The 13,633-nt window shown below is 39.8% G+C and overlaps 1 protein-coding gene across 1 annotated transcript in view; it reads left to right on the top strand.

Annotated features, from left to right (window-relative positions):
* The first annotated feature begins 511 nt into the window (after positions 1-511).
* Positions 512-13,633, top strand: part of LOC126234457 (enoyl-CoA hydratase, mitochondrial-like) — a 65,946-nt gene continuing 52,824 nt past the window's right edge. The window contains exons 1-2 of the mRNA XM_049943151.1: positions 512-592; positions 723-777. Of these exons, the coding sequence (XP_049799108.1) occupies positions 527-592; positions 723-777 (121 nt within the window). The 5' untranslated portion in view covers positions 512-526. The remainder of the gene's footprint in view (positions 593-722; positions 778-13,633) is intronic.

Here is a 13,633-nt window from a genome sequence, read left to right as displayed (position 1 = left end):
CCCTAGAACTTAGAACTAGTTAAACCTAACTAACCTAAGGACATCACAAACATCCATGCCCGAGGCAGGATTCGAACCTGCGACCGTAGCGGTCTTGCGGTTCCAGACTGCAGCGCCTTTAACCGCACGGCCACTTTTTTTTATCTCGTTTTGTTCGCTTTTGTTCGTTGCATCTGCTCGGGGCGGACGTCGTAAGACATCCGTTTAAGTTCGTTGTTGATCGATTAGCTCAGTTTTTTTATTACAGAGGGGTACACTTCGGCCGGCGATGTTTAATAAAGTATTATTATTGTTATATGGACCTTTGGGCACTACAGTATATTACTATTTGCTGAAGTACGCCCTTGCCTTTTGTCTATGTTCTTTTTCCGCTCGTAATTAACTTATTCTAATTAGTTATTTCTAACTTGCATGTGATTCATGGTACCGTCGTTTTCACCGATGATATTCACGGAAGTTAGCAGACGTAGGCCTACATTCTAGTCGGGCAAGCGGTAAGACCAGATTTGGACCTCCTTTCACAACCATGACTGGATCTTCTGCAAAACGTGTGAGAATATGGACTTTGTTCGCGGAACGTGCGGAGCAACCTGTAAGTGATAACGCTACTAGGTATATTTACGGAATAAAGACAGCGGAGCACAGATTTCACTTTGCGGTGGTCACAAGCAGACGTAGCCGAAATGGTACTCGCACTTAAAATATCTCGGCTTTTGTTCCAGGCAGGACATGTCAGCAGCAGAGGATCCTTACTGACAGCGCAGAAATGTATGAGCAGTAAGTATCAGACATGTGTGCCCAAGCAACACTGTTTTGTCATCGTCTTGCGCAATCACACGTAGGCCCGTCTGCTGTTACAGGCGATTACGTTGCGGAGTGCTCTTAAAGCAAGCGTCGCTAGGAAGTTGCGTAACCAATCAGAGAAAAACTCGCTATGTCAGCCTAAACGCGATAAGAATAGGGGCCTACTCCGTTATGTAACTTCATTATATGTATTTCCAATTATTTGAAGCAGAAAATGTTACAGAAGCGTTTCTACAGAGACACGTGCGGTAGATCTTTCGGAAATGTGACTGTTAAACAAATTTTCAAAATGTGCTTTCTAATTTACAATATATGTACCATTATCATCAATTTGACGAGTACATGGTCTAGAAACATTAAAATTGTTCCTATTCTCCAGCTATATTCCCGTGCATTTTGGTGACATCCCTATATCTGAATGAAAGAAATCCAATATTTTAAAGAAACCAAAGCATTGCTGTTATTCTTCAATAATTATCAATGATTTTTTTTTAATTTTCAGAACAATCGCACTTCTTTAATCTCAGATCTGTATAATTTGTATAATATATACGCTTACGTTAAAAAATCTCTCTCTCAATAAGTATGTGTTTATGTGGGTTTGGGGGAAAAGAAAAAAAATATTTTTTTACGTCGGTCAATACGATGTACCGGTACCTTGATTAAGATGACGAAAATAAGAGTTGCATTTCTAGCAGGTAAGGCCTCTTGCACGTTTGGCAGAATTAGTTGTTCATATTACAGAGTTGGCTGTTCATATTCCGCTGGTTTGACAGTTCTTTTCATCTAGCAAATGCCGCATGGACAGTTTCGCAAATCAACTGTAGATTTATTCCGCGCCGCCGTAGTCATAAACGTACGTTTTCTCTCGATGGAAGAGAGACTGCGTATTCATGTCTGGCTGAAGTTCCATAAACACGTTTGATTAACAATCATTCGACACACTATTGCATATATCTTCGCACTGTCATTAGTCTGCTTTTATGAGATAATTGTTATTGTCACCGTTTCAGCTTAACATATAAAACATTTAAAGCAGGAGTGCAAAATCTTTTAGTGCACTTGGACCACATTGGAAGAAAGCGAGTACATAATAAACACTAACAATAACCGTTGAGCAAAAAAGAAAGAACGGAATGGACCAATGAAAGAATAGCTTCGTGTGACAGGAGGAAAATTTTGTTTATTGTGACTTTACATAAATGGAATTCTACGATTTTTTATTTGTTTTACGGATCGTGTGATAGATATCCTTTCTTCGGGTTCAATGACACTGGATCTCGGCCGCTCTGCGGCTTGTTGGTTAGGCACCTCTGATTTAAACCCAGCAGCTCAGTTGTTTCATTGTTGATTACGGTGCTTGTATTATTTAACACGCTTTGCGAAAAATTGCCTTACAAAATTCCCATAATTCCTGAATAAAATGTTGGGTGAGACATTTAACCTGAGACGTCAAAATACCTCCAGAGCTCACGGCACAGACTGAATTCAGATGAATGATGAGGCTAACAAATTGGTACATAAAGTTACTACTAGATGGCGCTGTTGTCGACGACACGTGAGGGGAAAAAAGGGCACACCTATTTTAACTTCGTTTCTACGTTCTATGAGGAAAAAAAAAAAAAAGAATAACTTTGCCCTCTCTTCGATAAATAAGGTTGTCTGGTAGAAAGTGGCTAGTGCCACACTGTGATTGTGATAATTACTTTCAAAGTGATTTATGGACTGACGAGATTGAAATCTTGGAACGCAGCCCAAATCCATAATAATAATACACTAGAGTGGGTAGTGAAACCCTTCAATTACACATAAGCTAAATGTGTGTGTGAAGGCCCTGGTTATTATTTGACCTGCTACTGTCTTCCATTTATCTGCTAGATCAGTAGCGTCTATGCACTACCAGCAGAATCAGACTGAGGATTTTTTATTGTCTCATAACATACAAAGTTAAATCATTGGGCCGGCCGGAGTGGCCGAGCGGTTCTAGGCGCAGGTTCAAATCCTGCCTTGTGCATCGACGTGTGTGATGTCCTTATGTTAGTTAGGTTTAAGTAGTTCTAAGTTCTAGGGGACTGATGACCTCAGAATTTAAGTCCCATAGTGCTCAGAGCCATTTGAACCATTAAATCATTGGTTTAATGTGAAGGGACTCGTCAACACTGCAGTTACAATTCATATGTATTACAGAAACGACATATAACAACAGCATTAATATTAAAAATATAACTATTACAGTCACCTATTTGACATAAAACTGTTAAGCTTAATTAACAACCATTTGCTTTCTTGCTCACATTTTCACATGAACATGCAGATATTCTTTTAAGCAATAATAGCATTTCTGTACTAACAGCTTTAGTAGCTTTTGCTTAGTTGCCATAGCTCCTGGGAGTGAATTTATTTCTGTTTTAGAATACTGTACATTTTCACGCCCATGTATTCTGGGATTTGTGCATATAGCTTTAATGTATGAGTGGGAAGCATGAACATCTCCTTGTTCCTAGTGCTGCACTGATGTTTAAAACTGTTGCATATGAACAGCTTAGAATTACTGTATATGAAAGTAATCAGTTCATAAATGTACAAAAGGGGGGCACTTAATATTTTTAAATTTCTTAACACTTGACAACAGGATTCTTTTGGTTTTGCATTACACATATTTGTAACAACTGATTTCTGTAATTTTGATATCCTAGTCATTTTGCTTGTGTTACCCCAACAGTTAATGCCATCCCTTATAACTAACTCAAAGGAAATACAGAAGCGTCCGATCTTACCCGTCGGCTTTGACCCATGACGTCACAAATACCGCGGAAACGAGTATAAACAATTCCAATATGGCGGATATAAAAACATCGCATATGTATTGTAAACACTGAAATACACAAGTTTCACAAAAAGCCTAATGACTGTAACGGGACAACCGTGGGAAATTAGGGGTTTTTGGGTGCGGAGAAACTAAATATACAGAAATGTAGCGACCGACCGCCATTCAAAACCACGCAAAACAACGAAGTAAATCAACATCACAAAACTGACCAAATACCAATACGTGTTTAAAGAACATGTATACGTAATATGAAGCAATTTGATGAACATATTGATCAAATCAATATTTTCGAATCATAGACGGCCGCTGCCGCGGCCGCATTCCAAAAAAAAACTCCCAACCTAACCTCAAGTGGGCTACGCTACAGATCAATATGTTCATCAAATTGCTTCATATTACGTATACATGTTCATTAGTGTCAAATCAATATTTTCGAATCATAGGCGGCCGCTGCCGCGGCCGCATTCCAAAAAAAAAACTCCCAACCTAACCTCAAGTGGGCTACGCTACAGATCAATATGTTCATCAAATTGCTTCATATTACGTATACATGTTCATTAGTGTCAAATCAATATTTTCGAATCATAGGCGGCCGCTGCCGCGGCCGCATTCCAAAAAAAAACTCCCAACCTAACCTCGTATTCAGGGCTACGCTACAGATCAATGTGTAGGTCCCTTACGTGAGGGGTCAAAGCCGACGCGTGAGATCGGATGTTTCCAACCTATACCCAATACACAAAACATACATAAATAACCAAAAAAAAAAACGGAACTTACCTCAAAAAAGTTCCAGCTCCACAAACTAGATTGGCCACCACAATCACACACAAATGCACACACGCACGCACGCACAGACACACACACACACACACACACACACACATACAAAAACACACACACACACACACCAACGAAAAAATACTGAAGTAAAATAAAAACCCAACCCACCCAAACGTCAACCCCCTCCCCCACAACTCCAAAATACAACACACAAACACTATACAACAAAATAAACCACCCACCCACCTACCCAGCCCACCCTAACTAACCACTTTCGGTCTATACATTTTACCCACAGCCCTTAAAAAAACCCGAAGAATGCAATAGCCCTCTGGGACACTCTTCCGCCAACAGTACTCATCTAAATGAGACTGAAGGTTGGAAGAGCGCCTCTTCCCCCTCCCAAGAACTGACTTAACCGCTCCCCACATCCCCTCAATTGTGTTAGTGCAAGCCCCAGTATCATAATTCTTAAACTCTAGACTGTGGTTCACTACTAAATGATTAAATCCCCTCTCACCCAACCCCCTATATGAAGAAAACGCATCTGAAACTACTGTGGACCCCGGCTCTACATACTCCTCAATTAACCCCACTAATTCAGGCTTCGACCTCCCCTCCACAATCCTAAAAACACATTCAGTACCCCCACCCCCCTGAACAACAGCCCCCCACACCCAAAGACCAGCCACAGACTTCCCCCTCCCATACTTCCTTTTACCAAACTGCGACTCATCCACCTCCACAAGCACCCCATGCCCACCCAACTTACCCCTGTACTTAATAAATTCGGAACACACCTCGCGGCAAAAGGAATACCAGTCTAAAACAGTCCTCTCACTCACACCAGTCTCAAACGCGCAAAAACTCTGTCCGCAACTGTAACAAGAATAATACGTAATAAGCACAATCTCACGCATGGCCAATCTAGACTTCTCGAACCAGGTACCACGCCTTACAGAACGCCATATGCCATCTTTCCGGCAACACCACATGTATCCGTCCCTCGTCCGAGAGTCCGGAACTTTAACCAATTTCATAGGTTCACGGCACACACCGCACTTCACGACCTCGGCAATTAAGCCAAATAGCTGAAGAAATTTAATCAGCTCTAAAGCTGTCTCCCCCATCATAGCCCTCAACCGAGAACTATTAATCCGGTCTTTCATATCCATTCCTGAACAAAAAACCACAACCGAATACACTTAATAACAAACTCACCCGACGTACAGCAATGAGCATTAAATTAACCATTAACTCACTATTAGAAATTCCGCTTCAAATCCAACACCTGAGCAACAGAAAACTGACCCCACCACACGAAACAAACGAAACAAACGAAAACCATGAACACACCACCAGAGAGCACGACAAAGAAAAACAAGACATCTACAAACACGCCACAATCGCAAATCAAACTCCGCGCCGTAATGACGTCACACACCACAACACGCTTACGTCACGGGTCAAAGCCGACGGGTAAGATCGGACGCTTCTGTTGACCCAACTCAAAATACCTGAAGTAAACACCTTTTCTTGCCCTTGTGCTAGTTGACTATCACAGAATCTCCATTGCAAAGGCCAGGCTGTTTCATTTATTTGCTAAATACTTTATATGTCGAGACCAGGATAAATTTTGGTCCAGTTGCATTGCTAAAAATGAAGGACAGTTTGCTTCTGTCAGTTCTCGGTTGCTATGATTAATGTGGGTTTAAATTACCTTATAGTTTTTGGTTTTAAACTGCAGTAAATATATCTTTCCAATATCCAGTTTCAATCAGTTTAGTTGGAACCAGTTTTCTAAACCGTTTCATGGATTTGTGACAGTTGAGGGAATTTGTTATGTGTCATTGCTTTCAACAGTGGTGGAAGTATGATCAGTGAATAAAACAGTGAATTTATGTTAAGGGGCAACTAGTTTATATAAAACAAACCTATGTTACTTGTTCTGTTGGTACATGATATTCATTGGCTTGTAATCAGATGGGAGCTGAATGACCTTTAAAATATGAGACTCCATAACATAGCGAAATAATTTTAAATTTATGTACTTAGTGCAAGCAGATGCAATGTTTGACAAAAAGCAAGAGAAACGCTACACATCACACAAACAGAAGTGTTCAAGTCATCTGAATGCAATTTAAGGTTTCTCAGAGAATAATACTAGCATGTGCTTAATAAAACTCTCAGCACAACAGTTCAAACAATAAACTTTATGTGGGGAATAAACTATTCGAGGTGACATAAAGTAAGAGACTACATGTAGCTTAGATGTATCCAAATAGACAATCTAAACAAAGAAATTATCTTGCAAGGAGGCAGCCTGATGGTATTAGCAGCATCTGCTTGCTTACTGCATTTGGGAGCATGTTGCTAGTTGAAATGTTGCCCATAGCTTCACTTTACAGCAACAGCTGATTTTCCCAAAGGGAGCTAACAGTCAACAGCAGTTTGGGCAAGGCTGACAACACAGCACCAAGATCATTATCTTGGAATTCAACATTAATAAAACTTGCTTAGTTAATCAACAGAAAATCACAAAGAAATGTAAAGTATAACAAAGGGATTAAGTCATGTATCAGCACAAAAGTGTTTCAAATAAAAAATGAATATAGCTAAAACATACAAACCATACTGCTTAGATAGTTACAACCAGTTTTGAAATGTACTGTATTTGCCTTCCTTAGAGTTTAAGGGTAAGTTTTATTCCTCTAAGGAATTTTAGACTACATTACACATTGAGAGTGTCATGGCCTAAAACAGAGGGAATATCACCAAATAAATCACTTAATGCCTGTTGATAATGCAGCTCCATCCAGAGTTAGCACCATATCTCAGCCAATAGAATTCAATGATCTGGCAACACCACAGAACAAGGACCTATTGTGTGGGATGATGGTCTTCAAATGTAGTATGTACCATGGCAGGGTGCTGATTTAGCAGAGAACAGTGACAAAGTCACAGGTCAGCTGCAGCCAAATACGTCTGTTCACTATGTAATTGCAAAATTTGAGTCTTTGCATGGATTAAGTCATCCACACTATTTTGGCACTGGAGACACAACAATTTGGCATGCAGAAAGCCCTTCATGGACCCAGGAATGTGTCCCTGCCTGAAATGCAAAATGATACACTATGTATGGGTCCCTCAGAAACCGTGTTACTCCTGATGCACATTTTGCACACTTGCAGTAGATCTCATTGATCTTGCTACCTGATTCTTACAACTTCTGCTGGTAACTGGCAGTGACTGACAGGTTTGTGAAATGGTCAGAAGTTTTACCACTACAAGATCAGACAGTATGGTCTGCACCTTTATCTTCAAACAGCGTGTTTTGACTGACTGTTATATGTGACACATTGCCAAGGTCACCAATGGGAGACAGAGATGTTCCATATGATAGCACCAATATGTCATATTCTTCTCAGAATAATGACACCATATCACACTGAATTTAATGATATGGTAGACTGCTTTTACTGTTTGCTTAAGGCTGCCATCATGTGCCATGTGACCAGCTTTTGCTTAAACTGTACAGAATATTGAAGGAGGGCTATCAGGCAACTGCAGCACAGAATGTGTTTGGTAGTTGCGAGGTGAGTTCTTTCTCCCATCTGCTACACCTTCCTCCACAGCACCTAGATTTGTAATAAACCTCTGGAAGATGATGGAAGAGCTGTGACCAATGCCATCCTCACACCACAACAAACAAGACAAATTTGTTTTCACAGACCTGCTCCTGAAAAGCAAGTCTTTTTACATCAAGGTCCATTAGGTAAAGCTTTGAAGCCATCTTACCAAAGGCCTTACCCAGTCATAGAATGCAGACACAGGATTCTGACTCCAGGTAAAAAGGAGAAAAGAAAGTTGAGATCACTAACAAATGTAATTTGTCACACCACAGTGCCACAGATGTCACTGATATGATGCATTCTTCTGCAACAGTCTGCACGCAACATCCATCATCCATCAACAGTCAGCAGTCGCTACACACTCAGATATGGGTGCTGCAGCATGCCAGACATAGAGAAATGACACTGTAACTGTGGCAGTGTGATACAGGTGAGAAGTTGTACTCCACATGGATTCATGGGTGATTTCATAAACTAACAATATTCATTTGTTTCTTCCTGTTGGGGGGAGGGGTGTTGCAGTATCAGCACCCCATACTTACATGTTGTGGAACTGGCAACATTAGGGCAGATATTTCTCAGTGTAGGAGACTATCTATTGTAAGAATGTCAGTCTACACTTACCCAATGGCTCAGTTTGGAAGATTGAGGTGCTGAGATCACAACATTTGGTGTCAGTCATGGGTCTATGTTCAATAGACCAGGTAAATATGCTTGATGCCTCAGACCTTCCAAGGTAAGTGAAACATTGTGAGTGCTATAGTTCTCTCACACACAATGGCATCCCATTAGCTAGGTTGACAGTAATGCACCAGTGATGTAGTGCATCAGAAGCTGAGTTTCCTGTTCAAAGCAGTAGTTCTGCATCTGGCACTTAAAAAGGTCCCATCTTTGCAGTTGCTAAGTCCAGTGGCTACTTGTTAATCCATGGTGGCTTCAAGACTGCACCAGGAACATAGCGCATTAGTAGCTGAGTTCCCTGGAGGAGGCGGCTATTGGGAGGGTGTTTAGTAGAGTTGGTTTTGTGTCAGGAGGCACTCTCCCTGTTCGCTTCTTGCCAGTTTTCCTCTGAAGGATGGTAGTGACCTGTGGTCACCAGTATACACAGTGAAAGAAGATTCAGAATTAATTATTTATTTCCATGAAAATACAGGTAGTGTCTTGACTTGAGGTTGCCATCATCTGCCAATGCCTACTGAGGAATCATGCCCTAAGCAGCCTTCAGCCCACTCAAGGCAGCTGACACGGCACACTCCATTCCAACAGGCTGCTGCACTGGCAGTTTGCCACTTGCGATGACTCAGGCACCAACTATACCATGACACCACAGCAGTGAGTGATGGCAGCACAAGTTTTGTACTTACACATGCTGACTTGGGAGCTGCCCTGTCCCCTCACATTCACCATACTACTTCATCATCCATCGTACCATGATGATGATTGCTGTGTATTGTGAAGTTCTACAATATTGGCCTGCCATCCAAATTCAGTCCACTGGAATGTCAAGAAAACTGGTGTCCTGATCCTGGTGGACAGGAAAGACCCACAGCTCCACCCGTTTGTAACAAAGGCAGACTGGGGTGTTGAACTCTGCAACTGCTGATTGTGGTGAGATAGCCATCTTTCTGACTAGTGACTGTTGTTGTCCGCAGTGTGCAGGAAATCTACAACAGACTTGTGCCAGACATCACTTCACTGCGATCAGGGAATTGCCTACAAATGTCATGTACACCATGGATCCAGCTGAATGACTGCCTTACGAGATAAACTGTTGGGATATTTATGGATTGAATTAGTGGCTAATGTTTACCCAACATCATTTGTTATGACTGCATAGGGCTTCCTATTATGAGGGTATCAGTAGTTTTGCTTCTGCCGTGCTTGCTTAATCAGTTTGTTATGGTGTAGAACTGGTTCATAAAAGCTCTTGGTACTGTTTATTGCATTTGCCTTAGCCTTTAGCCTTTCTTTTGTTACATAGTGAAGGTAACATGCCCCTGTTTCTCTGCTCTGGCCCACTATATTCCATTGAAGTCTGCTACCTAGTTCCCCAGAAATGCTAATGTCATGTTTCCCCCTGATCCAGTCTTGGTAGAGGAATGTTTCATTGTGGCCACCTCGTGATGACATTTCTGTAATGTAGCAAGATAGCTTCACTCTGTAACTTTGAAAATTTTAGTTGTTTTACTGCCCTACACAAGGCTGGCATGCAACATATCCCTCTTTTCTAAAAAAATTGTCCTGAATTTTTAATATAAGAAAATAAAAAACCTTAACCATTAATATAATAATCTTACTCCACTTATAAAATTATTTATCAACTTAATCTAACACCTCTTTTCTAAAACAAATCATCCTGAATTTTTAAGATAAGAAAATAAAAAACCTTAACCATTAATATAATAATCTTACTCCACTTATAAAATTCTTTATCAACTTAATCTACATTACAGTTTGTCTTCTCTTTTCTGGTGTAGCTGATTCCAGAGGGATCTTGCCTGTGAGCTTTAACTCTGCTTTCATTATTTTACTCCTTAGGAAAAGATAAATTGCACAAATTACTGCTAGTGCTGCAACTATACTTGTGGTTGCTATGCTGATGGTAACTGTGTTCTGCTTTAACCCATTATGATATTCCTGAAAATGCCTTAACATGTCTGTAGTACCATAGCATCTAGTGTGTAATTTAGAAAGGAAATATCTGTCCTCTGTAGTACCATAGCATCTAGTGTGTAATTAGGCAGTAAATATTCTGAATAGATGATGGTATTTTCTGGCCAATACAATTTTGGTTGTACATTAGTAATTTCTTGTGTACCCCTGATGGTTGCTGGTAGATGAAAATCTACTCCAGCTAAATCACTTTCAGTTCCATTGATTAATATACTGCTAAGCCGTATTTCCATTCTTGTAAAAGTCTTGTTTTCATAGCAGTTCACTATTATCATTTGTGGCTTGTGTACAGAAGAAATCCAATAATTTCTGACACTCTGAAAATTTGTCTGTTGCTTCATAACTACCTTCTTACACTCTGGTGCATTCATATTTCCTAAGAATAGTTGTACTTCACATGATCAGTCATCCATTTTAACTACTTGTGTAGGACAAATAGTAATAATTTCATTAATACACTTACCAGATCTTCTACTGATAAAACTATGTGCATTTTGCATTGGTTAGATACAAGTCATACTTCATTAACCTAAAATTTAATCCATCTGTTAATAAGACTCCTTCCAATAGGATATGCATGAATCATATTAAACCCAAATTGTGACTTAAATCTAGTGTGTGTGTGTGTGTGTGTGTGTGTGTGTGTGTGTGTGTGTGTGCAAAAATTTTTCCAGTGTTAGTGGTGTAGTGCTTAATTGTGTATGCGTAGTATGGTGGATAGTTTCTTGAATTCTTTCCAGTTCTATTCTAGCATCACTTACACTGTCTGCTAATTCCCTCATTAGCCTCGCTATGCCTACTTTGCTGTCCAATGTTTTTAGATGACTTGGAATTACACCTAAATCCTTATTTACGGTAATCTTCATATCATTAGCATACTGCTGTAATCCCATTGTTAATTTATGCATTGTTTTAGTTATGTTTAACAATCCTTACCCAAAACCCATAATTTGTGTTGTATGCCAATCCACTATTGCTTTTGTATGTCTCACTACTTCTTGCACTTGGCATATTGTAGTATTCAAACTTGAAATATCATCACTATCTACCGTTACTGTGCCAAACACAGTTTTTAGTAGTTTCTCACCAGCATTCAGCCATCCTCTCTTCCTCCGTGCAATAGAATATGGAATTGTACTGTCACTTGCTGCAACTGCTCTCGCAGCTTGTCATAGAAAAACTTAAGTTCATAATATTCATTTCATATATCCCCTATCATATTGCCGTGTTTCACTTCCCTTGGCACTTCTAAGAAAGAACCTTGCGATCTTCTCACTTTGTTCCTTACCTTCCAGATATCGAATGTCAGTCTCAACAATCATCTGTGATTCATGAGGACTGCATCCAGCTGCTGCACTAACAAAACTCTGTTCTGTAAAGGCTGATTGACAATTTCTTTTGCTCCAGTGATGAGCAAGATCCTAACACTCACTATACTCCATCTAGGCATCATCCTTGCCATCACCTACATCACCCAAAGGAAGTAATTTATATGTACTCCCTTCCTCATTAGAAAAAATCAGGAATACAACAAAATTACCCATATTCCTAAGTACACTACTTTAATCAATGAAAACATAGAAAAAGATCCTACTACTACCCATGTATTCTACATCCAGAACCACATATCCCTTTGTCTCAACCCATAGGGTCTATTCTGTAGTATTTCTTTAATCTTTTGCTTCTTAATTCTAGCATGTGACACATTTTCTGGTACTTGAGAAAAGGAATCTATGGTCCCTTGAAAAGATTTAATTCTACTGATATGGACTACTGAAGTCCATCATGGTAACTTTACATTTACATGACTTTATCAACCACCTGGTAAGAATCCTGAAACTTCATCAAAAACTTTTTTGTCTTACACTTGGGAGTGTAAGGGTTTGCAAGTAATACTCGTTGACCTACCTGATACTGTGGTAATTCCTCTTACTTAACCCCACACATTCTTGACTTTTTAGCACTTTTGTGTTAGCTCATTTTACCTTTTGCCAGACTTCCTCTAGAATTTTTGCGAATACCTTAATATGTTCACCTTCTTTTCCTGCGTTATATGATTCATGTCAAAGAGAGAAGACATTTTCCATCCATATACCACCTTGTAATGAGATAACCTTGTTCCTGTATGATTTTTTTGATTTCTAGGCACAAATTACAAAATCTAAATATATATCCCAATCTAGGTGTTGAGGATTTACTTAATGGCTTAGCATCTTAGATATAGTCCTACGATCTCTTTCTGTACAACTATTTGTCTGTGGGTGGAAGGGACTTTTATGTAATTTCTTGACTTTCAGTTAGCAACTTTGTTCCCTGGTCCGTAATAATCATTTGTAACACCACAAAATTAAATACCCAATGATTTACCATAGCATTAGCTACTGTGTTCACTTTCTGATTTGGTATTGCTACTGTGATGTTTGCCTGCTTTATTTCTTCATTGTGGTCCTCAGTGTCGACGTATTGCGTTGTGATACTGGCTGAATAATGGGGAGTGGAAGTTCCACGCTGACTACTTTAAATGATGTAGCTGACAGTTGCACATTTGCATTTCACAGTTCTTTACTTTCATTGTTCGCAACCCCTCTATAATACACAGTTATATGGCCAGTGCACTATTGTTTAACATTCGATAAGTCTCATTAATAGGCTGCAAGCAAACATTAACATACTGCTACAATAGTTTACTGTTGAACATCTACAAGCAGTAGAAACCTAACTACACAGTTCTTGCCACATAATACAGTACGTATTGACTAGACACTGTCGTTGTCTTAGCATATGGTCTATTACACTTATTTCACAGTTAAGTGGATGCGTTGTTGTTGATCTAACCAATACCGATTCCTCGTCTGAAACTTGGCCCTGGACTGACTGTCTCAGGACCAAAAATCAATCACAATAATATGGACTG

The sequence above is a fragment of the Schistocerca nitens genome, chromosome 2 (genome assembly GCF_023898315.1).
Source record: "Schistocerca nitens isolate TAMUIC-IGC-003100 chromosome 2, iqSchNite1.1, whole genome shotgun sequence".
Taxonomy (NCBI): domain Eukaryota; kingdom Metazoa; phylum Arthropoda; class Insecta; order Orthoptera; family Acrididae; genus Schistocerca; species Schistocerca nitens.
Note: the sequence above shows the minus strand (reverse complement) of the source record. Positions and strands in the feature narration are given on the sequence as shown.